The sequence below is a fragment of the Hemicordylus capensis genome, chromosome 6, assembly GCF_027244095.1.
Source record: "Hemicordylus capensis ecotype Gifberg chromosome 6, rHemCap1.1.pri, whole genome shotgun sequence".
NCBI classification, from domain to species: domain Eukaryota; kingdom Metazoa; phylum Chordata; class Lepidosauria; order Squamata; family Cordylidae; genus Hemicordylus; species Hemicordylus capensis.
Window position 1 is genome coordinate 133,458,997 of NC_069662.1, and position 25,216 is coordinate 133,484,212.

The window sequence follows — 25,216 nt, forward strand, 5'->3', positions numbered from 1 at the left end:
AAAAAATGATTGCACCACTACATTACGGACAGCAGCAGGAAGATATAGGGGGATATCCTATATAGATCATAGTGAAATGAACAGGTGTTGTGCACAGAAGCAATACTGGATGGGTTGTGCCATTTTCATTCAAAGCATCAGCTCTCTCTTTACATACAGTCAAATAATTAAAGATACCATCCTTTACATGGGAGTTATTTTGAAAATAGCAAGGACGAACATATTGTATATAGAGATGCACCACATAGGTTTCGACTGACCACAACTGCATCTAAAAACCGTTAGAATAATGACAAATTAAAATCCCTGCAATATAGAATACAGAAAGAATCAGTGAAGTTGTTTATGCTGTGCTACAAATGTGAAGCAGGCGTGAAAGTACCCTTGCAACAAAGTAAGTTAGGGTTCAGCATCTGCATGCCTAGGTTACTCTGCTATAGCCCTGCACAGGGCTGACAGAAGCGAGCCCTGAGTGAGCACAAGGTGGGAGTTCAGTCTGCTTTAGAGAGACACTCATCAGAACAAACACTACTTGTATTATTTTTGAGGGGGCAAGAAAAGCCAGTGGGGTAATCTCCATCGAACATGGTATGCCCAATACAGGCTCTGTCTAGCTTCCTTCAACCTCTTCTATGTAGTTTTTACAAAAGGTGGTTGTAGGATTGCCATAAAAAGGCAGCCTCATATGTCCTCTTCCTACATGAAACTGATAGTAAACCAAAAAAAATGTATTGCTCCCCCCACCAAAAAAAGAGAGCTAGGAGCAATGATATGGGGGGGGGGGGAATCACCAAGAAGTGGCCCATTGCTGATTAGATTTAGAATACTAATATCTGGGGCTCCTAGTAGTCATTATTTGGAAAATCCCCCCCCACCCTTTTTGGTGGAATTCATAAGCATGCTCAATGTACTGCAGCCTCAGTATGTTCCCCCTTTGTGTATGCCATTCTGCACACACAAATTTAGCTTGACAGCACTGATCATTAAAAAGAACGTAATATATTTTAAACTGTAAAATTCATCTGACCAGAATGGAACGACATATCAAATAAAATTAAATACTCTGGCTTAGGCCACTTTAAGTGAAATGCCAATTAAGATAGCTTGAATGTCTTTTTTATGCTAGAACAGATTTACAGTTAATCTGTTTTTACAGTTTCTATTTAGGGCAAAAGTTACCTTTTCTCATATATTAAAACTTTTTGAACCATCATATTATGAATCTTACTATTTACCCAAATTTTTTCTTGTACAACTGATACATTCTTAAGGGCAGTAACACAATACTTAAAAATGCTACCTAGTCAGTGACAAACTGAAAAACTAGGACTCAGACTTACTACCAAGTATTTCAATCAAAATAAATGCCTACTCTGATGGGCCACTCTGGAAATGGAGGATCCCTCATTCTCTGTGTCCTACCCACCTCAAAGAGCTGGAATAAATGCTTTTCTCCCCTTTCATGTTGTATTTGCGGCCAACTTAAGCATTCTAAACAGCTAAGAAAAGAATTGCTTAAAGACATTTTACGAAAAGGTCTGCTGATGTAAACCACTATATCCTAAAAGCAATTTGAACAGTGTGACACTTTTTCACGTGTTACATTACAGGAATAAGTGTAGTACAAAAGGGTATTTCCAGTTGATATTTTGAAGAAAATAATTTACAAGCTCGTTTTCTTCTCAAATTTCATACCATCAGCACTATTCCCTTAATTGTACACAGCTTTCATTAGTTCTACTAGGCGTGTGTGAATATCAGTTGGATTAATTATAACAGAACTACACAATATAGGCTGTTTTTACTAGATTTAAAACAATCCTACACCTATAGTATTAACACTACAGTAAGCACATATTAAATTTGAGGAAAAACTTGTAAAAGACAAGGTAATTTTGTACAAAACCTCAATTTATTTCAAAGAAATTAAAAATATGTATTATATATATTTATATATAAACTTCTATTCCTCTATAAATATAGATGATCTTGCAATAGTGAACAGAAATAAATGCATACCAAATTTACACAGCTATGCATTTTTGGGAATGGTAAGTCATAGATAATATTTGACAGGTGCTTATATAAGAAGTTTGAAATAGTACAATCAGAAAACCAGCACATCTGTTTTGCCATACAAAGGATTAAATATTAAAATGTTTGTCAAATTTGACACATCTTGTTTAAACCTGTTAAGGAAATAGGGAGCCGTAACAGTTTAGAAAGAGTAGACCAATCATACACAAGCTTTCTTAGCTTTACATATAAATTACTATATTGGAATATCTGACTTGGAGATTCTTTGGGGTCTCACACTCTATCAGTTATTTTAGATTTCTTTTTACCAGTTGCATAAATTATTATGCCTTTCAATCACCTATTAATGAAGGAATTAAAAGCACCAGAAGGATTTGTAAAAATGACAAGCCAATGGAAGCACTTTTAAAAATCTGAATAATCTGAGTTGCTAAAAGCTTTTACTAGGTTTATGCTTCTGTTTTTCTTGGTAAAAATGTGTTCATCTGCAAAATCAACCCTATACTGCCTTCCTGGTACTTCTCTTCAAGCAAGCTTGTTACACAGAAAAACAAAAAATCTACCAAAGATGTGAATTGTTAAGAAGCAGAGTACCAAATCACAGTCAAATATACAATCCTCCTTCCCATTTCAGAGAAAAGGTGAGAACCAATGGTCCTATTTCTGCAAAACTGAAAGCTTGAGCTCCTGGCTTAAAAAACAAATGGTAAATTCGATTACACAAAATTAGGAGAAAAAGTTACAGTTTTTAAGAGCAATCATATTATGCCATGCAGGAGCAGCTGGTGAGAAACTTTCGTTCCTAACCATACAATTCCACACTTCTTCAAACAGGTTATACCTTTACTTAGGAGCCTGTTTCTCACCAGGAGTCTGGTGGCTGAGAGCAAGTTTTCTTAGGCAAGGTCTAAGCATGCAGTTGGGTAACAAAGTTCCCTCACTCAGACTCCTCCCTCAGTGGAACTGGAACAGGTAAAACTGCTTGCTCTTTTATTCCTTCAGGTCATACAGAGCCATTCCCTCTCCCAGCCTGCATGTGTCATGAAGCACACCCCGTGGGCTGTGCCATCAACCAAGACAACTTTCCCTAAATCATTCATTCTACTGAAATCAGCAGGATGCCTTGTAAAGGATTCCTGTATTATGACCACTTATGAATTAGTCAGCCTTAATCCTGGACCAAAGGACTTGACAAGCAACCAGTACAATGCATGGTGTGGGGTGAGAGGAGAGAAAAGAAGGATCACTGGGCTTGCTTTGGTTTCTATCTGTCCATCTTGTACTAAAAATAAAATGGAATGAAAAATCAGATTTCAGGGGTTTTTTGAAAGGAGAAATATCTGCAAATGGGTTAAAAAAAGTTCTAAATAATTACAAAAGTGAGAACTTTGCAATTTAAATACAAATATACTTACAAAATCTTACAGAAGCTATTTACAAAACCTCAAAGCCACATTTTCAACTTTATTGTAAGTTTAGTCCCAGCAGAAGAGAGGGAGAAAAAGGCTCATCCCTCCCTATACCAGCCTTTCCTTTCAGTTCCCCTGCAGGCTAGAGGTGAATATTCCTGTCCAAGAAGACTTAGGAGAGTGATTGTGTGAACATTTCCTTTACACTCTCTGGCTAGTACAGTAAACAGATGGCACAGTCCTTCTCCTGCTATCGCTAATTGGGGTGTGTGAACTTCACACTGTGGTTTCCCCTTGCTTGCTGTTGGTGAGTCTGGTATAGAACTTCCTCCAAGAATTGAGTGTTTTCCCAGACCAGATCCAGAAGCCTGAAGTGATGCCAACAATTAAGGTCATGAGATACTTGATCATGAAGACAGTGAAGTCAGGGCTCATAGGTGGATGGTGGTGGTTATTGGGACAAGGGATGGCATAGCTCTTGCAGCTCTGAGCAAACCAACTCCTTTCCCACTGTTCCCTAAAAGCTTGCTCATAAAAATAGCAGGCAATTACTATGGTAGCAGGCACCGTGTACAGGACACTGAAAATTCCTATCCTCACCATCAACTTCTCCAGCTTTTCTGTCTTGGTGCCATCATGCTTCATAATGGTCCTAATTCTGAAGAGGGACACAAATCCAGCTAGCAGGAAAGAGGTGCCAATGAACAAGTAAACAAATAAAGGAGCCAGCACAAAGCCCCGCAAGGCATCCACGTTGTTGATGCCCACAAAGCAGACACCACTGAGGACATCCCCGTCCACCTGCCCCAGGGCCAAGATGGTGATGGTCTTGATGGCTGGCACAGCCCACGCGGCCAGGTGGAAGTACTGCGAGTTGGCCTCAATGGCCTCGTGGCCCCACTTCATGCCTGCGGCCAAGAACCAGGTGAGAGAGAGGATCACCCACCAGATGGAGCTGGCCATGCCAAAGAAGTAGAGCATCATGAAGAGGATGGTGCAGCCTTCCCGCTTGGTGCCCTGGGCCACTGTCCGCGAGCCGTCGTCCGAGAAGCGCTCGTTGCAGACCACTTTTTCCTCCAGTAGGAACCCGGCAATGTAGGCCACGGCCACAGCCGTATAGCAGCCCGAGAGGAAGATGATGGGCCTCTCTGGGTAGCTGAAGCGCTTCATGTCCACCAGGTAGGTGAGGACGGTGAAGAGGGTGGAGGCGCAGCAGAGCACCGACCAGATGCCAATCCAGGTGCGCGAGAAGCGCAGCTCCTCCTGCCCAAAGTACATGAGCCCGTAAGGGCGGCCGGGCTCGCAAGGGGTCCCGCAGTCCTTCTCGCCCAGGAAGCGGTAGTTGAGGTAGGAGGGCACCTTGAGCACCCTGGGGCAGGTGAACCTGCCCGCCCGCTCCGCCAGGTGGCTCCCTCCGCCTCCCGCCCCGCCGCCTCCCGCCGCGCCGAGGCCCGGCCGCAGCTGGGGGTTGCTGGTCCAGAACTCGGGCCCCAGCGAGGGCGTGGGCGTGCCGCGCTCGGAGGTGTTCTGGCCCACGCAGAGCTCGCCAGCGCCGTGGACGGGGAACTTCTCGCAGCGCAGCGTGTCGGGCCACTGGAAGCCGAACTTGTTCATGAGCGCCTCGCAGCCCTGGCGCGCCCGCTCGCAGAGGGAGCGGCAGGGAGGCAGCGCCTGCTCCAGCACCGTGCAGACGGGCGCGTACATGGAGCACAGGAAGAACTTGAGCTCGGCCGAGCACTGCACCTTGACCAGCGGGTAGAACTGGTGCACCTCCAGGCCGGCGTCCTCCTGGTTGGTGTGGCCCAGCAAGTTGGGCATGATGGTCTGGTTGTAGGCGATGTCCGTGCACAGCGGGATGGTGATGGGCTGGCAGTAGCCGTGGTCCGGCACCGAGATGCCCCGCTCGCCGTTGTACTGCTGCTGCTGCTGCTGCTGGTGCGCCTGGCCCCGCGCGGGGAGCACCGGCGCCTCCGCCCACAGCAGCAGCGCCACCAGCCGCAGGAGCAGCCGCGGGGAGCGCCGCACGCTGGCCTGGCCGCCCCCCGCCGTCGCCTCGGCCCCGTTGCAAACTTGCCGAGCCCACTTCTCAGCCATACTTCCCCGGCGCCTCCTGCCGCTGCTGTGAGTGGAGGTGCCGCTGCTGCCCTCCGCGCCGCCGCTCTCGCCGCCGCTTCCTCCTCCTCCTCCTCCTCCCTTGCCAGCCTGCTGCTTCTGCCTAGTCCCTCTCCTGCCAGCTCAAACTTGAGCCTCATGAAGGGGAGACAGCGTGGGGAGGGGGGAGAGGACGGGAAGGGGCCACCCCAGCTCGCTCCTCCGCCACGCCGCCAGCGCGCTCTCCTTCTCTGCAGCCCGCCAGGCAGAGCGCAGCTGCTCTGGTAGCTGCTGCTGCCACCGCCGCCGCCTTTTCTTCCTCCGCCACCGCTGCCGCCTGACCATTTGTGGCAATCCCTCAAGCCCTCTCTCCCTCGAACCGGTTTCCAGGCGCCCCGCAGTCTGCCTTTCACCAGAAGGGAGGAGCCTTGAAACCGACGCCTAAGTTGTCTGCGTCAGGGACCGTAGCCCAACATCTCTTCCCGCTTCCAAGCGCAGGAGGAGATAGATGTCGTCCGAATCCGATACCGTGCTTTTCTCCCCCCCTACCTCCCAACTTCTCCAGGACCCAAGCGCGGCTGGGGGGGAGGGGACTGAGGTTGCTGTGGAGGAGGAAAGAAAAACCTTTCTTTTGCCTTAAAAGAAGAAAGGGGGAAACCTTGGGAGGAGAATAGCCCCATATGCTGCGAGTGGCTAATGAATAGAAGAGAGCAGACAGTTGCTTTTCAGTTTTACGTTTCAGAATGCTGAGGTGAGGTTCACACTAATAAATTAGAGAAAGGGCGAGAGAAGATAAAGTCCAGAACAGAGGTTTGCTCGTTAAAGTTTGGAGTTCATAACTTTGGAGGGAGCTTTCAGTTCAAAATAATAATCATAACTGAAAATGATTGTAGAAACATCTTTTGAGGCAGTTTCTTGGCACCCTTCCTGTGGCTCTCCCCAGTCCCGCCCACCCGCAACTAGTTGTAAATTCTAAATAATGATTTCATTTTTTTAAAGGCACGAACTATGTCACTCACAGCTTCTTTCCAGAAATTAAAATTTAAATGACAGTTCTTTTTCCAGAACTTTAAAAATGCATTACTGCGGGGAGCAATGTCAAACTTGGAGATACAGCTTCACAAGAATCCGGAGCAACTTTTAAGGCCACAATCCTATGCACACTTACTAGGGAGTAAGACCTGTTCAAATCAGTGCATCTTGCTTCCAAATAAGCACACACAACTTTCTAAACTAATGTAACAGCATGTTTGGGGTGATTCTGTGCCCAGTAATTTGACTCTTGCATCTTTGTTTACTCTCATTTGGGGGAAGAGGGGTAGAACAGTAAACACCAAATGCAAAATTAAGACTTTTTAATTTTATTTATCTATCAAATTTGTATGCTGCCCCAAAGTTCTGTCTCTGGGTGGCTCACAACAACATTAAAAAAGTTAAAACACAGAAATAAAAACCTTACAACAGTTTAAAATCACAATTAAATTTAAAAGCTGGGTGAAAAGGTAGGTCTTTAAAGATTTTTTTTTTAAGTTGTCAGAGATGGGAAGGCTCTCATCTCAACAGGGACTGCATTCCAGAATCTCAGGGCAGCCGCAGAAAAGGCTTGCCACCGGGTAGCTGCCAGACAAGCTGGTTACAGCTGCAGACGGACCTCTCCGGATGGTCTCAGTGGGTGATGATGAGGCTCAAAGCAAAGAAGATGTTCTCTTAAATACACAGGGCCTAAGCTGTTTAGGACTTTATAGGTTATACCCAGCACCTTTTGCCTGGAAACTTGTCAGCAGCCAGTGTAGTTCTTTCAACACAGAAGTAATATGTTCTCTCCTAGATGGCCCAGAGCCACCTAATGGCACAGTGGGGAAATGACTTGACTAGCAAGCCAGAGGCTGCCGGTTTGAATCCCCGCTGGTATGGGAAAGACCTATATTGTGCAGCAGCGATATAGGAAGATGCTGAAAGGCATCATCTCATACTGCGTGGGAGATGGCAATGGTAAATCCCTCCTGTATTCTACCAAAGACAACCACAGGGCTCTGTGGTCGCCAGGAGTCGACACTGACTCGATGGCACACTTTACTTTAGATGACCCAGAGACTAACCTGGCTGCCACATGCTGTACCAACTGCAGTTTCCGGACTACGTACAAAGACAGCCCCGCATTGCAGTCTGGAGGTTACCAGCAGATGTACCACCATCCTGAGGTCGTTCATCTGAAGAAACGGATGCAGCTGGCGTATCAGCCGAAGCTGATAGAAAGCACCTCTGGCCACCGCCTCAACCTGGGATACCAGGGAAAGTTGTGGATCTGGAGGTACTCCCAGATTGCGCATCTGCTCCTTCTGGGGAACTGTGACTCTATCCAGAACTGAGGCTTAAGATCTACTGATGTCTGTCTGTCACCCAAGATTCAGGGCAGGGGTGCACAACTCAAATGCCCTGGTGGGCCAGAACAAACCATAACTTGGTGTGCACACTATTACATCAAAAATGGTTAATTATTAATATTGATGAAATCAACTATTAGCTACATGTGGATCTTTTACTCCATCAAAGAACCCACAGTTTTAACCAACATTGTATAGGATGGCGTTATGAGGAAAGGATGGCCCCATTTTGAGAAGAGCAAAATGACCGAGAAAAGACCCTCCACCTTTCTGGGGTGCTCTCTAACTGTGCACCCCCCTACCAATGCTGATGCTACTTCTGTTTCAGCCCACTCCATTCACTGCCAATCCTCAAGTAGCAGCAACTGGCCCACTTGTTCACCATTCCATCCCTGCCACAAGCATCTCATTTGGTCTCAAGCGCCCAAATGCACGAGGAAAGCTGGTCTTGTGGTAGCAAGAATGACCTGCCCCCTTTGCTAAACAGGGTCTGTCCTGGTTGCATATGAAAGGGAGACTACATGTGAGCACTATACGGTATTCCCCTCAGGGAATGGGGCACTCTGGGGAGAGCATTTGCATGTTTGCAAGCAGAAGGTTCCAACTTCCCTCCCTGGCAGCATCTCCAAGATAGGGCTCAGGGGGACTTCTGCCTGTAACCTTGGAGGAGCCACTGCCAGTCTGTGTAGATAATACTAAGCTAGATGGACCAATGGTCTGTCTTGGTATATGGCAGCTTCCTATGTTCCCCCTATGCATTGTGTTGCTGCTGCTCGTTAGTGGAAGAAGCCAAGAGCCCTTTGTGGCTCCTGCTATTGCTGGAGTATCATCCTATCTAGAGGCCAGCAAAATAGGGCCCATGGGGCTGGATGCAGCCCCCAGGCCTTAGGTTGTGCAGGCCTGATTTAAGGTGTTTTCAGCCTTTTGTCTAAAAACCCCCCAATAACACAGGGATTTTCCATTGCCAAGGAAGTTACACGAATTGGACTGTGGACCTCTTTGGCAGGATTCTGATATTGCAACTACTCTTATAAAGCAGTGAAAGCACCAGCTGTCACTGTAATAACTCTTGGGACTGAAAGGAAAATGTTTCAAGGACAAAAGATGCAAGCATACCACAGGTGGCTAGGGCCAAGGGCAAGTGTTTGCACAATTAAGGCTGCTTCCCTGCTGCCAGTGACAGTAGAGGCAAACTGCCTGGGGAGGCCTGAGTTCAAATCCCTGTTCAGCCATGAAACTCACTGGGTGACTCTAGGCCAGTCACTTATCACTCACCCTAACCTACCTCACAGGCTTGTTGTGAGGATAAACAAAACCATGTACACTACTCTGGACACCTTGGAAGAAAAGCAGGATATAAATGTGGTAAATAATTATAAGAACATAAGAAGAGCCTTGCTGGATCAGGCCCAAGGCCTGTCTAGTCCAGCATCCTGTTTCCCACATGACCCACCAGGTGCCCACAAGCAGGAGATGAAGGTGTCCCCTCTTTCCTGCTGTTGCTCCCCTATAACTGCTGTTTAGTGATATCCTGCCTCTGAACTTGGAGGCAAGGTAACCTATAGCCATCAAGACTAGTAGTCATTGATAGATCTGCCTGAGATTTTTTAATAAGAACTTATCTTGCCCTCTAGGAAAAAATACCCCTATTCTATTCCCCTCTCACAGAATGAAGCATTTGGATGAGGCAGCAGTAGGTGTACTTACCCTACCTAAACCACCAACCTGCCCCAGCTAAGATTTTATTTTTTAATTTGGGGCTTCACAATGTCCATTTACAAAATGAGAGTTTGTTTCTAGAATAGGAAATGTTCTGGTTTTGTAAAAGTCAGCGGTGACTGGTGCCCCTCAGAATGGTATTTCATTTTTATCACACTGATACAAAAAGGATTGTCAAAGTAAAATGCAATGAATATTTACATTAAAAACCAATCCATCAATGTCATAAAGAACAACAGAAAGGCAGTTCCATATGTAACAGAACCAAAGAGGAGCTACTGCAGCTGAGTATTAATAGGAAGTTGCCTTATACTGAGTCAGACCATTGGTCCATCTAGGTCAGTAGTAACTACTCTGATTGGCAGCAGCACTCCAGGGTTCGAGACACAGGTCTTCCCTCACCTGACAGGAGCTGAACCTGGGGCCTTCTGCATGCAGAGCAAATGCTCTACCACTGAGCTACAGTTCTCCCCAAAGCACACCCAATAATACACAGATACTGGTTAGACCCTTTCTAAAAAAAACCCCTGCAATGACCTGGTGCAACACACCTCCCTTGGAAGGCTATTCTGTAGGAAGGAGGCCACTACGGAGAAGGCCCTGTCGCTGGTGGCTAATAGCAGATGAACTGGCGAAAGGTTTCTAATAGCAGGCGAACTGGCAATAGGCAACATTAAGGCTCAGGAGCCACAGCTCAGCCTGCTTAGGAGTTAAATCAGCACTGTGGATTGATCAGTGCAGTTCTTTGAGAGTGAGGCTCTACACACGATCAATGTGTAGAGCCTCATGGGGTTCAGCAGGGAGAACGGGCTTAGCCCACTCTCCCCGCACATGAGCAGTCACTCATTGCTGGGAGACCAGATTGGCCGCTCAGACATGCAGTGGTTTTGGTTGGGTGCTCCTGCGCCTGGCCACGGTTCACCAGGGAGCTCCGGAGGAAGGGGAGCGCTGCTGCGTGGCCCCCGGAGCCCTAGGAAGGCACGCGTGAGTGTGTGGTGTCTTCCTGGGATCCCCCTCTCCACACCCAAGTTTGTCAGCCGTGGCTGACACACGGTTGCAAAAACAAGGTTAACCAAGCGCTCACTCCATTAACCTTGTTAAGGGGAGGGGTTGTTAGGCGGGCTAGCCACCATGGAACAACCGGGCTCACCTGCAACCTGGTGGCTCTGGGGATCACTGGAAACCAGGCTGAGCTCCCTTAGCTGGGCTCCCTCCCACTGATCATGGGAATTGCCTCAGTGAGCGTTATACCAACCACAGAGATCCTTTTGTTCACTCAGGCCTTTAAAATTTTATTTTTTTGATCTGATTGTAACTGATTTTTAAAAAATGTTTTTAAAATGGTTTTGTGTTATGTTTTGTTATTTACTCCCCCCCACCACTTTTTGTTATGTCATGATTTAGTAAGTTGTGTGTTTTTATCTCATGTTTTAATGTTGTGTTGTAAGTTGCCCAGAGAACAATATGTTATGGGGCAGCTAACAAATAAAGTTCTTTATCACCCTCCTCCTCCTAATCCTTGGGGTTTGGGTGAAACAGATTAAAAATTTGTTTAAAATTGCCCGCTTGCCAATTTCTTTTGTGGGTTGGGTGGGAGGTAGCACCTATCATGCCCTTCCACACAACCCACTTTGGTGTCCCCGGGAGCTACCCTGGGGAAAATTTCAAGTCCCTTATTGTTCCCTATGGCCAGAACAAGCCACACTCACAGAGTGCGCACAAGTTTTGCATTGCAGTCTGCAGTGCATTTGCAGCCCTGCCTTGAAGAACACTGCAGATTAGAAGCACACAGTAAAGGGGAATCTCTCCCTCCCAACACAGAACAGCACACATTTTTCCATGTCTGGTCAGATTTGTTCTGGAGTATTCTTCTGTGTTCTGGTCAACATTCCCTGCTGCATTATCACTTGGCAGCTGTGTGCTGAACCAGAGCTGCACAGGCTCTGATAATTTGTTTGAGGGTGATAGTGCTCCAAATCCCACCTGAGGAAGAACCACCTGAGGAAGAACTATAGGTCAGTAGCAGAGCACATGCTTTGCAGGCAGAAGATCAAAGGTCCAATCTCTGGCAGTATTTCCAGGTATTGCTAGGAAATATCTCTCTGAAATCCTGGCGAGCTACTGCCAGGCATTGTAGACCTAGATGTTTGACTTAATATAAGACATCTTCATATGTTCACCCCTGGCAGGCCCACCAGCAATGCCTTCCCAAGGTTCCTTTGGCTCAGGGTGGATTTCTCAATGTTTGAATATATCAAAGTAGACACACATGTAGGCTTGGTGACAGGGTTGTAGACGTTTTTGTTGGTTATTTGATCATTCCTGGTTCCCTGTTCATTTTTGCAGACTTTCCTAGAGATGTGGGCTAGCTACAGACGCTCTTACTCCTGGTCTTAGAGCCGAAGTCCAGGGCCTCCATGGCCCCTGTGCCTCCCCAAATCCTCTTTAGTCTGTCCCAAGTGGTGTGGTTGCCCAGCAGAGCATGATGATGCTTAATTTGCAGGGGAGAGGGGCCTCCAAAGGTCCAGGCTCCAAAATTACCTAGGTGCACCTCTGGCTACAGCCTTGTTATCCCAGAAATTTCCAAGCTTACATTTCACTCCATTTCCTAGATGGGTCCATCATGGACAATCAAACAAATTCATTTCTGGTTCAGAGAGCTGGAACTTACTAATAAAATAAAAAAAAACATTATACAGTGTTTTTTCTAAGAGCTCAGGCGGGCCTGCAAATACGTCACCTCAATGATATTTTCAATACTTCTGTGTGGTAGACCACCACCATCATGGTGTAGTGGTCAGAGTGCTGGACTAGGTCTGGGGAGACCCGAGTTCACATCCCCATTCAGCCATGATACTTGCTGGGTGACTCTGGGCCAGTCACTTCTGTCTCAGCCTAACCTACTTCACAGGGTTGTTGTGAGGAGAAACTCAACTCTTCCTTGGAGGAAGAGCGGAATATAAATGTAAATAAGTAAATATTAAATAAATAAAATAAAATAGCAGATGGGGAGGACAGATGCTTAAGGCCACCTAGTGAGTGAGTACTTGAACCCAGGACTTTAAGACTCCTAAGTCACTCTCTTAATAACTGCACTGCACCAGCCAAATCTGTTGCCTCATAAATAATGTTTTTAAGCACCATATTCCACTTAGCTGCCAATCTAGATGGAATCCTCACATAATTACCACATGGTAATTAGTGGTATGCCTGAAAGCCTCTGAATTGCCACTTTCTATTAACAGATCATACAGTGGTAGGAAGATCTAGATTTTTGTTTGCATGCCTACAGTAAGCCAGTCAGAATACATGGTGTGAAGTGGCCAGTCTGTTGTGCATCATCCACAGGCACAAACAAAGGGCAGAGAATACTGAAATGTCAACCCATTTAGTCCCTACTGGTTTAAAGACTCTGGAAACATAGATGACACTGATAATGTCACAGAAGAGTGGGAATATGAAATCTAACACATGGTTTTTAGCAACTGGTACAGCATTCATAAAATCACAGCTTTCGGGAAAAGAAGAGAAAACGTTACAGAGGAAAACATGAAAGCGGTTTAGAAGCAGTCTCTTCTAAAAATAACAAACACTTTGGGTGGGGATTCAGGAAGCCAAAAGTCTAGGACTTCTGTAACTAGCAGCTTGTCATAATATTTCCTAACTCATGGGTTCTGCTTGTCATAAATCCCAAGGACCTTTCTGTCACACCAGACATTTTCCCATGAGCTCCAATTCATCTTTCCCAATCTCCCATTCAAAAAAAGGAAAGTAAACACAATGTCAAATTCTGAACAGCAGCATACATCGCAATACAATAGGCAACCACATATTTTGTGCAGAGCATGCAGTTTTCCTATTTTCTCATTGCATAATTCTTGTCTTATTATTGATAATCATTATTATGTTGTGGTCTCAAAAAAATTTCTACCTCCTGCTTTGAGAATTCATTTGAAATTCATAACTCACACAGAAACAAACAAAAAAGTGGTGCTGTGTCTGTTAGGCAGAGAATGTCTTACCTCGTCTGTTTTTCAGATGCAGTCAATAGCTAGAAAATTTTCCTGCGTTAGTTACAGAAAAATCATAGACTAAATATTTAGGCCACTTTCTTTCTCCCAGCAGTGCTGTCCCACATTCAAAAAAGTTACTTCCAACATCCAGCTATAATGAATAGAGGAAGGAAAACATAGATCATTTCCAAAGTCATTTACCTGGTGGTGGTGGTGGTGGTGGTGGTGATAGTAAATCAATAAATCAGTCATCAACATCATCACCTCCTCTTATACAATATATATCTTGGACCCCTACAAATGCACAGCAGGGCATTCTACAGTATATTGAGGGGTGTGTGTGTGTGTGGTGACCAGCCTCCCCTCTCTCTAAAAAGTTAACCGGAAGTGAACTCTGTATTGGCTAACAGGCTGATGAACTCCAGGGCTCAGCCAATCAGCACACCAGGAGGGTGGACTAGAGAGCTGTTGCCAGGAAGAAGAGAGTTCTTTGTTAGGAAGAAGCTAGGCTGGAGGTGCATGGTAAGACATGTAGCCATGGAGGTTGGCTTCAGGAGGATAACTGTAAAGCTTGGGAAGACAGGATTACAGGAGGCTTGAAGTACCATAAGGAGTTTGGTGAGTTCAAGGAAAAGGGAAGTTTAGTCTAGGGAAATGTTAGCTTAGTCATACTTTGCATTAGGGATGTTATATTTCTTTGGTGTGTGTGCTCTGCATATTCTGGATACGGTTCTATTATAGTTACCTGCAATGTAATTTAAATAAGAAACACTAGCCTATGCTCAATACACCTAGGGCATTACAAAAGCCTTTGTAAACATCTAAATGTCTCAGACCCCCGTCCCTCTTTGGCACAGTGAAATAGCATGAGAATAGGCCGTCTTGCAGACGAGAAGGGACCTGTTCTATGGCCCCCTTCTGGAGGATGGTACAGATTTCTTCTTTTAGTATAGTGGTTGGAGGTGTTGGCTTTACATCAGAGTCTGGGGGGGGTGGGGCTTTCCAAGAATTTGCTGGCATATCCGATGCAGATGATGGTTAGGACCCAAGCATCCGTCGTAATGTCTTCCCACCATTCTAGTTAGGGCCTCAATCTGGAAGCCATCCAGGGGTAGTCACGTTCTTATATGGGCAACTCCCGGCTTACATTTTTGTTGCCCCTGCTTGGGGGTCTGGAATGGTTGCTTTCTGAACTGCTGGTTGGTCTGGCCATAGCGGGATTGTTGAAAGGACTGGTCGTAACTTGGAGCCATCGACATGCGTTGCTGAGCTGAGCACGAAAAGGCCTATTGTAATGTGAAGACGTGACGGAAGAAGAGAAACGAATAGATTTTGCGGTCTTGCACATCTTTTGTACTTTCTCCATTGTGTCATAGCAATAGCAATAGCAGTTACATTTATATACCACTCTATAGCCGGAGCTCTCTAAGCGGTTTACAATGATTTAGCCAATGATTTTGATTTAGCCAATGATTTTGGATCTCAGACTGTCATCAGTCTGAGATCCAAATAGAGAAGCTCCATCAAAGGGGAGTTCTTCAATTCAGGTCCGCACTTCAGCATGCAATCCGGAGGACCGGAGTCAAGCATGTCAGCGTAACAAAATAGACGACATTAGGGACCTCACAGCACAATCGGTTGTATGTTTTGATGTGTGTAGAAGCTGCTTGCTCAGCCTAAAGCCCTCTTTTTGTAAGGAAAAAATTGCCTCTTTAACAGGAGATGGGAGAGAGCCCAGGTGCTCTGAAAGCTTCTCCCAGATCAGATGATTATATCTTGACATAAAGGCCTAGTAGTTTGCTATAGCATTGAGAGACCTGATTATAGTCTTTTGCCTACTGAGTCCAGTCTCCTGCCCTCCTTGTCCACAGGGGACGTAAGCTGCTTATTCTTAGACTTACTCTGTGCCACCTCCACCTATGGAATTTAATGAAGGATGTTTTTGGAGAAATTGAGAGCTGTCCAGTTGGATCCTGTATAAATTCTCAAGTATCCTTGAAGTCAGGAGGACTACGGAGGGTTTTTCGCAATGCCTTTGGATAATCTCTAACAAAGCCGGATTCATGGGAAATGCCACCCTCCTGGATTAATCATTGTCTAGTACATCGAAAAGAGGGTTTGAGGGAGTGACTTCTTCCTGTAGACGTATGCCCAGAGAATTGGCCATGGCAGACATATACAGAGAGAAAGACTTAGCATCACCTGATGGAGAGGAAGAAGCTGAAGAAGCCTCTTTCTTCCGTTTCTTTGGGGAGGGGGCCCCAGCATTGGAGGACAAAGAACTTGAATCAGAATCAGAGGATGGATCAGAAGAATCTAAAAAAATTTCTGGGAGGACCGGGCCAACAGGGAGGCTATTCCCACGATCAGGCGAAATCGGGCTAGAGGAGCCTAGCCTGATTTCGCCTGACTGTCAGCAATCTGGCCACTTGGAAGGGAAATCCAGGAAGATAGTCCACAATACAAACTGGGCTGCAGAAACAAAACACAGCTCGGAATAGTTCTCTATATCAGGCTTGGGCTGAAAGCTGTCGACACGAGGGTTGACAAATGTTGTCTTCCAGCAGCTAACAGAAAGCTGTTGACGTGCTTTATAGTCCAAGCTGATAACTCTCCGCTGGCAGGGATTCAAGGCTTATCAGCCCTCTGCAAGAGGCGTTTACTCCTCCTAATAGTTTCCAGCTGTGCTCTTCGCCTTGTGACGCGCCTTTGCTGTGGAATCAGTGGGGGTTGCCTGCACAGCTCATCTTCTAGTCTGTCCGTCGCTGTCTCTGCTGCCTCAGACTGCTGTGCCTGCTCTGAAACATCAGCTGGACCTTCCTCAGCTGTCTCTTGGGAACTGACAGCCGGGCTCTGCCCCTCAGGCACCCCTGCATCGGCTGAAAGGCTGTCAGCTTCCCCTTCCTCCTCGCTATCTGAGATCGAGGGCATGACACTGCCCGTGAGAACCACCGGGCTCACAGACGAGCCTGGTGGCCTTCAGGCAGTTAACCCACCAAACTACCCCTCCCCTTAAACCGGGTTTGCAGACCGAGTGCTCCGCAAACCCATATTTTAAAATCATGAGTAGCCATACCGTGGCTCCGCACCGTGGCTACTCATGAGAAGACCCCCAACCAGGAAGCTGAAAAGCAGCCTCCAAGCTCGGGGGTCTCTCCAGCATGCCCTGCATGCTCACGCAAGGCATGCTGGAGCTTCTGGGGGCCACACAGCCCCCGAACTCCCCAGCCCACACCAGCTCTGTGATGGAGCCAGCAATCATGTGGGCGGCCACCCAGGGCTGCCGCCCTGCTCGTGTGCAGGGAGAGCAGGCTAAGCCCACTCTCCCCACTAATCCCCTAGAAGTTCTTCTCATGGATCGTAAGAAGAGCCTCAGGATCTATTACCGGAGCAGTAGTAGGGGTCAACATCTGAGCAGCAGAAGTTTGTGCAGAATTGTTTGCTTGAGGAACAGGAGCCACAGACGGAGGCGGTGGTAGTTGTACTGTTGAGGAAGGATGTTCTGTGTTTAGTTCACAGTGATGGTCGATGGGTGAGCGGCCCTTTCTCCTGGTTCTAGCCATCCTTACATCCCGTCTCTGTTGACCAATAGAGGAAGAATAGCAGTAGTTGTGGGCAGGAGATATAACCCTATGAACAGTGTTAAGCCTGGCCCATCGCACGGGTGGAGATTGAGACTTTGACCTTAAAAACCTTGTAGGCGATCTTGAGCAACGCCTATATCTTCACTTATCATCACTAATGTAATATTTCCTTGGGTAAGTATAACAATCTTTAGATCCGCGATAATGGTAGTCATCATCAGTGTAAACATGATTACTCTCTTTAGTAGAGTAGACCTCATGGGAAGGGTAATACTTGATAGAATGGTGAGGGGACAGCTTGTTAGGATTATGTGCACTAACAACGGAAAGGCAGTCCTCCTCAGAATCATAACAATCTCCTTCCAGATTTGAGTAGTCAAAAAGGTCACCCTGTTCATAACAAGTAGTTTCATCAGTTGCCCTATGGAACATTTGTTGGAGAGGGGCATTTTGCAGCGATGTGGTAGGGACGGGCTGAGATGGGAGCCCCATGGTCGGTTCCACAACTGAGCTCTGTGTCGGTACCGATGCGCTCTGCTGAGCATGTTTAGTACTATGTTTGCTCTTCTTTTTCTTTTTGAGTTTTGCGGGCTCAGAGCGCAGTTCTGAACGATTAAAAGACTCAAAACTTATTTGTGCATGCGCTGGAGCTGCTACGGGTGTAGTGCTTCCCGAAGACATCGGTACCACCGGTACTGAGTGGAACTGAGCCTTCTCTTTCTTTTTGTCCTTAGTTTTAAGGCTTTTAGTGACATCAGAGAGAGAGAGACTTTCTCCACTCGCAAAGGCTTTGGTTTCACAGAAGCAGCAGAGGGAGACAGGGCTGAGAGCTTAGTTGATGTCTCCAGATGTGAGACAGGCGCCCCTGAAGCGGCGGAGGCAGAGGGAGTCCCCAAGCGAGTCCCAGGCCCTCCCAGTGGTAACGAGGCCACCGCAGTGACAACTTTAACATCGGTTAGAGATTTGGCAGGTGCAACGTTCAGTTGTTCCGTCGCTGACATTGCTTTCTCCCAAAGATGTAAATGTAAGTGGGAGGCTCTATTTTCTTTAGCCTGTCTTGAAAAGTTCTGGCAGTGAGTACAATTAGTGGTTCGATGAGATTCCCACAGGCAGATTAGGCAGAAACTATGGCTGTCTGAGGAAGGAAACACAGTTTTGTAGTGCAAGCAGCATTTAAAAGTTCCTTTAGTGGCCATAAATCACCGGACTTCACCTCAGTAATCCTCTCAGCAGAGGTGTGTGTGTGTGTGTGTGTGTGTGTATGTGGGGGGTGTTTCAACTATTCTCAAAGAAATAAAAATGCATAAAACCAAAAAGGAGGAGTATGTAACAGGTAGAAACAGAAGGAATAAAACCATGAAATTAAATATAGATAAGAGGTAAAATGGTAATTAGTGACAAGTGACAGAAGCCTGTGAGTGTCCCGAGAAGCAATCTCCTCGGTGGATGAAAAAGAACTGAGGCGAAGGGAGCAGATCATGTGACTAAGGTGTATGTGGGTGGAGCCTAGCTACCAAAAAAAAAAAAAAAAAAGCTTGTGAGTGTTCCGTGAGGTTCTCCATGCAGGTGTGAAGCCCATCTGTGTGATGGACAGAGACCACTTAGAACTGGGGTTTTTTTTTTGTTCTTTTCTTTTTACAAGCATCTCTGAGCTGGTTTTTAACTCAAGACAAGCAGCGGGTTATCGGGTGCAAACATGCCCTCAAACGCTAAGAATCTATCAGTTTTCTCACCACATGTAGGCTTGTACGTGGAAGACCTTTGTACTTGTCCAAGAGCCAAATTAAGAGAGATTTTTTCTGGGTTATCCCACCCCAAGCCCAGAAAGTTTCTGTAGACAAAAGGGGTGGTGGTGGCAACATTTTGAACTTACATGCTTTCTCACGCGGACCTTCTCATGAAAAGCACTTGCTTTCCCACTGAACTATGGATCCTCCTTAATGTAAGTTGGGGGATTATGTTGAGAAGCCCAAATCCAAAAGTTCACTTGAGCATAAAAGCCTTGCTTCTGATTCTCTCGTCAGTGCTTCATTCCAGCCTGGCTGCGAGCTCCTTGCTCTGCCTGACACAGGGGATGTGGTCAGAGCCTGTGCATCCCCATGTGGAGGGCATGGGGGCTGCCAGCTAGTCCTTGTCCATCAGCCACCGGCGAGCTTGCTACGCCCCTGACTCTGCTATAGCATCCACAAGAATCCATGGACAAGGTGTGCCCCAACACTGTCCATCATTTGCCTGAGGAGATAAACACTTTACTTGGGGAGAGATTCCCAACATCTACAATCACAGAGAGAATCTCTATTCTCATTTGGTTGGGATAAATAAGATTAAATGCATCAACAGCCACTAAACTCAGTACAGTATATATACACACCCAAGACAAGCAGAGAATACTTTATACCCACATTCAAAATGTACTCATAATTTAATGGTCCCTGTATCTTGAAGCATTTCCTCCACATTCCATTTCTTCCAATATATCAATATACCTGATATATCTTCCAATATATCAATATACCTCAACATACCTGAGGCAGAGCAAAGTAAAACGTTATGTATGCTCAGAATTCAAAACTAATTCTAAAAGCACTCTTCATCCAAACATCTATAATTTTCCCCCCTTCTGAGTATTATTACTAGCAGGTTTACTCTGTTCTGTTGCTTCAATCCAATAAACACTTAAATAAACTTTCCATTAATTTCAGTGCTGGATTGCGGCCTCTGTGTGTGTATTGTTTGTAGGTGAAATCTAGATGATCCCTTATAATTTCAAGTCTTTTGTTGCTTATGTTTCCTGATCTGTTTTGTGACTGGATGGGAACAGGCTTGGGAATGGAATCAGAGTCTGGAAGAACCCTTTTTTTAAAAAGTTGAAAATATTCAGAATGCTTAAAGAGCAATTGTGGCTTCCAATTTACTGATTTTTTGGCTGCACATGCACAGCCTCTCCTCTTACATCTCATCCATATATTTTGCCTTATTTTTCCAAATGGAATTGTTTCAAATACTTACATAATTTCTCAGATTTGCACTGCCTTCTGTTTCTCCCCACTTTTCAAACTCTTCAGCTCTAGGAAGAGCTAACATACTTACAATAACCATTCCTAAGAAAAGACATACTGATTTTATTTGCATTACTTCTTTAAGCAACTAGCAAAGATCACAAGATTAAAAACAATCAAAGAAAGCAAGGAATTATAGAACTGAAGAGGGGGCAATTAATCAGCTTGAAAGTGGACTGAAACTGGTTTAACTGGCACAACTTGCCCAGATTCATGGAAACTGTCTCTCTGCACAGATGGTGCATTTATTTATTTATTTATTTATTTATTTAAGTATATAAATATTTATTGCATTCGCATGGTGACGGTTCTTCTTTCTAAGAGGGGCCTTAGGCCCTTCACAGAGCTATCATTGCCAGGGTTTCTTGGTTTATAGCCATAACAGTTAAATTGCTTATGGTGTAGACCAGGCCTGCTCAACTTAGCACCCCCCAGCTGTTTTTGGACTACAGCTCCCATAATCCCCAGCCACAGTGGCCAATAGATTGGGATTATGGGAGTTGTAGGCCAACATCTGCAAGAGGGCCAAAGTTGAGCAGCCCCCTGGCGCAGACAGATCCAGTAAGATGGCATCCATACAGTAGTCTCAGGATTGCCAGAGTAGTGGCTGCATCCTGCTCTCTCCAAGCACAGGGGCTCTGCACCAGGGTTCTTCACTGCAAGGCCTGGGCCAAGAGCTAGTGGCAGCTCCCATCAATCTTAGGTGTAGCTCCCTGACTATCCCTGACTAAGTTTTGTCCAAAGCTGAATACTCCACAAAAGCCCCATTGGCACAGCACAGAAGCAATTGTTGTTCCTATTTCACAGCTGCTTGGGGCTTGTGCAGAGTATTCAACTGGGAAGTGTAGTTCTTTGCCGTAGAATCACCCCTCAACCAACCACAAGGGTTCAGTTCCGGCAAATTCGCAGCTGGTGAGGCATTAAAGTCTATGGGAAACAGGGGTTAGAGGAACTGTGAAATAAATGTTTTAAAATTAAGAAAAATCACCTAAAATCCCTTAATACTGCCAAGTCACCAAGTGAAATGAGCAAATTGAACCCCACCCTCAAACACTCGGATGCACTTTAAATTGGCAATGGTCACCAAGAGGAATGAGCAGATTGAACTGCTGAATCCCCCCAAATCACTAACACCCCCCCCCCAGACCACTAAAATATATCACCAACCCCGGATACTCAGGTCGCGGTTGACAAGAACGGCTACAATATTTCAGTCACATATACTTAAAACCGCGGTGGTTGGTGAGGGATAACTGTACTTTCCCACAGAGCTCTATGGGGAAAGCACTGTGAAGGAAAACCCGTCTCAGTGCTCTAGGTACACTTCCCAAGGTGATGTTGCAGCTCAACGGGCTTCTCTTTCTCCCCTCAAAGGGCCCAGCACCAAAGAAAGTGACACTGTGCAGAGGATCAGCATGGTGGGAAATGGCTCTCACCAAGTTTTTTTTTTTTCTAAAGTGGCCCCGCTTGAAAAAATAGAGACAATCATTGCTCTAACAGTGAAGATACACTGTAAAATAGCAAAAATATACTCACCCCATTAACTGAATGATGCCACAAGCACAGAACCACCAGCACCAGGTATTCTACATCAGAGCTATCTGCAGGACATGCAAAGTTCCACAGCAATCTAGATCAGGCTTCCCCAACCTGTGGCCCTCCGGATGTTGCCGAACTACAATTCCCATCACCCCCAGCTACAACTTATTGTGGCTGGGATGGTGGGAATTATAGTTCAGCAACATCTGGAGGACCGCAGGTTGGGGAAGCCTGATCAAGGTGGTTCAGAGTGAGTGAATCATGTTACAGGATAGGACTGTATCTTCCCCATAATAGAGCAGCTGAAGAAGATGGAAGTTGAAATATCTTGCCCATTATATTTCTGTTTTGCTAATCAACAATAAATTTATATCATTATTTTTTATTAACAGCATTTTTGACGGATCCAGATAATAGTTGCATGGAGTTCTGTCTGCAGCTTTAAAAATTCTCCCCCTCTCTCCCTCTCCAGGTAACTCTCATTATTTGCATGGGGTTCCATTCCCACTAATTAGCATGAATACGGAAACCTTGAATAACAGAACCGTAACTCTATGGGGATTGGGGGAGTAGATCCAGGGAGGGGGCCTAAAATAGTTAAAAGGTGGGGAGGGGGAGAAATAAGAGTAGAACTGCACAGTATCTTGTTCTCCAAGGCTGCAGGGCTCCAAAAATGCCCCTGAAAACCTACAAATCAACCAAATTTTCAGCAAAAAAACCCATTTTTTAAAAAAACGAAATAGTTTCAAAATGGCTCCAGTCTCTAAAATGGCGGCCGGAAGTGACACCAGAAGTCATTTCCGGTCACTCCGCAACTGCATAGGTGAACTTTAGCCTATTTTTGCACCGCAGATAAAGAAACCGGTTCTCTAAGACCCATCCATGGATATGTGAAACCGCAGTTACCGGAACCGTGAGTGAAAAGGGCCACCTGTACACACACACACACACACACACACACACACACACACACACACACACACCACTTTTCTATTATGAAATAATATCAAAAGCAATTTAACAAAATTTGCACATGAAAGAACTACAGTAGCAAAAATAGTTTTGTGGGTTTTTAAAAACCTATATAAAAACAAAAGGAGTAGACAAGAACAGCAACCACCAATCAACCATTGAAAGTCTTGGAGCACAAAGAAGCCTTGATTTGCTGTCTCGTGGTCAATATTGTTGGTGCCTGCTGAGCCTGAATGGAATGCCACCACAGGTCTTCTCTTGTGTTTCCATCCACCTAACCTCTGAAGGTGCAGGCACCCAAAGGAGAACCTCTAGCATACATCTTACATTTCAGAAAGTTTCATAAGGGAGAAAATAATCCTTGTTTCCAGGCCCTAAGCCATGTAGGGCTTTATTGGTCAAAAACAGAACCTTGAAGGCCAACCACAAAACAGGAGCCAATGGTCTGCAATTTCATGCTAAATACAGGCCAAAGAGATCCATGGGTTTACATGCTCCCTTTTTCCATGAGAAGGGAACAAAAGCTTTTGCTTTCACTTTAAAACAAACCACGGTTCCACATTATGTATACATTTGTAGGACAAGGTTTATCATCTAACCAGAGTTCATGGGTTATTTATAATGAAACATGGTAGGGTCAATATCCCTAGGCCCTGTGGGGAGTGTGTGATAATACTGTAACTACATAGGAGCAAGAGAAAGGGCATATCTTTTTCACTATGTCCTTCTGGAGCAAAGACATGGTGGGGGTGGGGGGTGGGGCAGAAGTCCATCTTCACTTCTTGTCCCAGGGCCTACCCCAAGCTAACTATGCCCCTGTCAGAGTTAGAACAAGCCAGGATTTCAATGGTTCGATATCCTGGATTGTTCTAACTGCCCATAGCTCCCCTTAGGCTCTCCATCTAGCACTAAACCACAGTTTATCATTACATGTGAATTGGGCCAATGACTCCTTTGACATTAAAGAACCAATGCCCTTTAAATGCAGGAGAAACAAAGGAAAATAGGAGCCCCATTCACACATAACACCAAACAGGAGTTTAATGGGGCAGAGGTTGCAATTCCTGTTCGTTCGAACACATGAAACCGTGGTTTTGCATCCAAAGCAACATGTGGTTTGCCTTGTCAAACTCTAATTTGAACCTCCACTTTGTAGTGAGTTTCACCACTCCATCCTGAGGTTAGGAGGCAGCAACATTACATCCAAATGCAGACACTACCATAACTTTGTTTTTGTGCTGTTTCTGGAATCAAAATCATAGAGAGGACAGCCCAGACCCACCTAGGAATGAGCCCACTCCATGCTTACTGCGCTTCTTGATGGCTGCCTCTCCAAGCACTTGCCCTGCCCCCTGTCTCCAAACTACTCAGGCTGTTGCCCGGCATCAGAGATGCCTCCATACCCCATCCCAAGCTACTAAGCTTGTCAAATGGAGAAGTCACGGAGGGGATGCCCACTTCCCAATGAGTCCTTTGTTCTCCCCTTCTGGCATTCAGAAGAGAAAGGGGATGGGATGTTGACAGGCACTATGTGATCTGCTCTTTGAAAATGAATCGATAAAGAAGGATGTTCGCAAGCACATTCAGTTGAAGTGGCACCATAAACCAGGCAACCCGCTGCAAAGATAACATACGGCACGGTAGCAATACTCAGGGCTGGGTTTAAAAGGCAGAGAATTATTGGATGAATTGCTCATCATATGCAATGATAGCCCTTCTCCCAAGGACCATTCTCTCAAGAGAGTGAAAGGTCATGGAGACACACATGTGGGCTGGACAGCAGCTGCCTCCCAACCTGGTTGCTCGACACAAGCAAGCTGTGGGGACGGGAACCCCGCAACACCTCTCCCCGTCTTGGTGACTGCCATGAAGAAGCAGCCCAAGCAAGCCCTTTGACAGTCCAGCCACCCTTTGGACCATATCCGTGGGGGGGGGGTTGCCAGCATGGCAACCCAACTCTCCTGAGATCACTGATAATCGGGGCTCTCTTCTCCCATGATTCCCCACAGTGGCCAATCTACACACACCACAACACAGGTCTGAACCCAGGAAATTTGAAACAGAGTGAAGCTCTATCCCAATGTTTCCCTAGTCTGCCCGGCTGGCACCACCTGGACACATGAAGCAGCAAATGCTCTTTTGGGTGCATGAAAGGGTTGTCTGGAGAGGAGGAGGTTGCTGTGTAACAGTTCTATTATTAACCAGAGAATACTGGGATTCCACACAAGCGGGGCTACCTTTATTAGGATGGCCTACCTCATGAGAATGCAGTCCGAAGGAGGACCGAAGGTCTTGCAGCCTCTGGTCCTCCCCAGTGGACCAGCCCTCTTATGAGTGGGTTAATCCCCAGGCGGCAAGCCAATATTGGGCGGGAGTGTGGTTTGGTGTCCCTGGACTGCTTAGCTGGGA

At 45.9% G+C, this 25,216-nt stretch overlaps 1 protein-coding gene across 1 annotated transcript; it reads right to left on the reverse strand.

Annotated features, from left to right (window-relative positions):
• Nucleotides 1–1,632: 1,632 nt before the first annotated feature.
• Nucleotides 1,633–6,037, reverse strand: FZD1 (frizzled class receptor 1). Its single transcript, XM_053264900.1, has one exon. The coding sequence runs from the start codon at nt 5,538–5,540 to the stop codon at nt 3,723–3,725; it is 1,818 nt and encodes a 605-aa protein (XP_053120875.1). The 5' UTR covers nt 5,541–6,037; the 3' UTR covers nt 1,633–3,722.
• Nucleotides 6,038–25,216: the final 19,179 nt, after the last annotated feature.

Bases quoted from the DNA above. Each gene is read 5' to 3' on its own strand.
- FZD1 (XM_053264900.1), bottom strand. From the start codon at position 5,540: ATGGCTGAGAAGTGGGCTCGGCAAGTTTGCAACGGGGCCGAGGCGACG.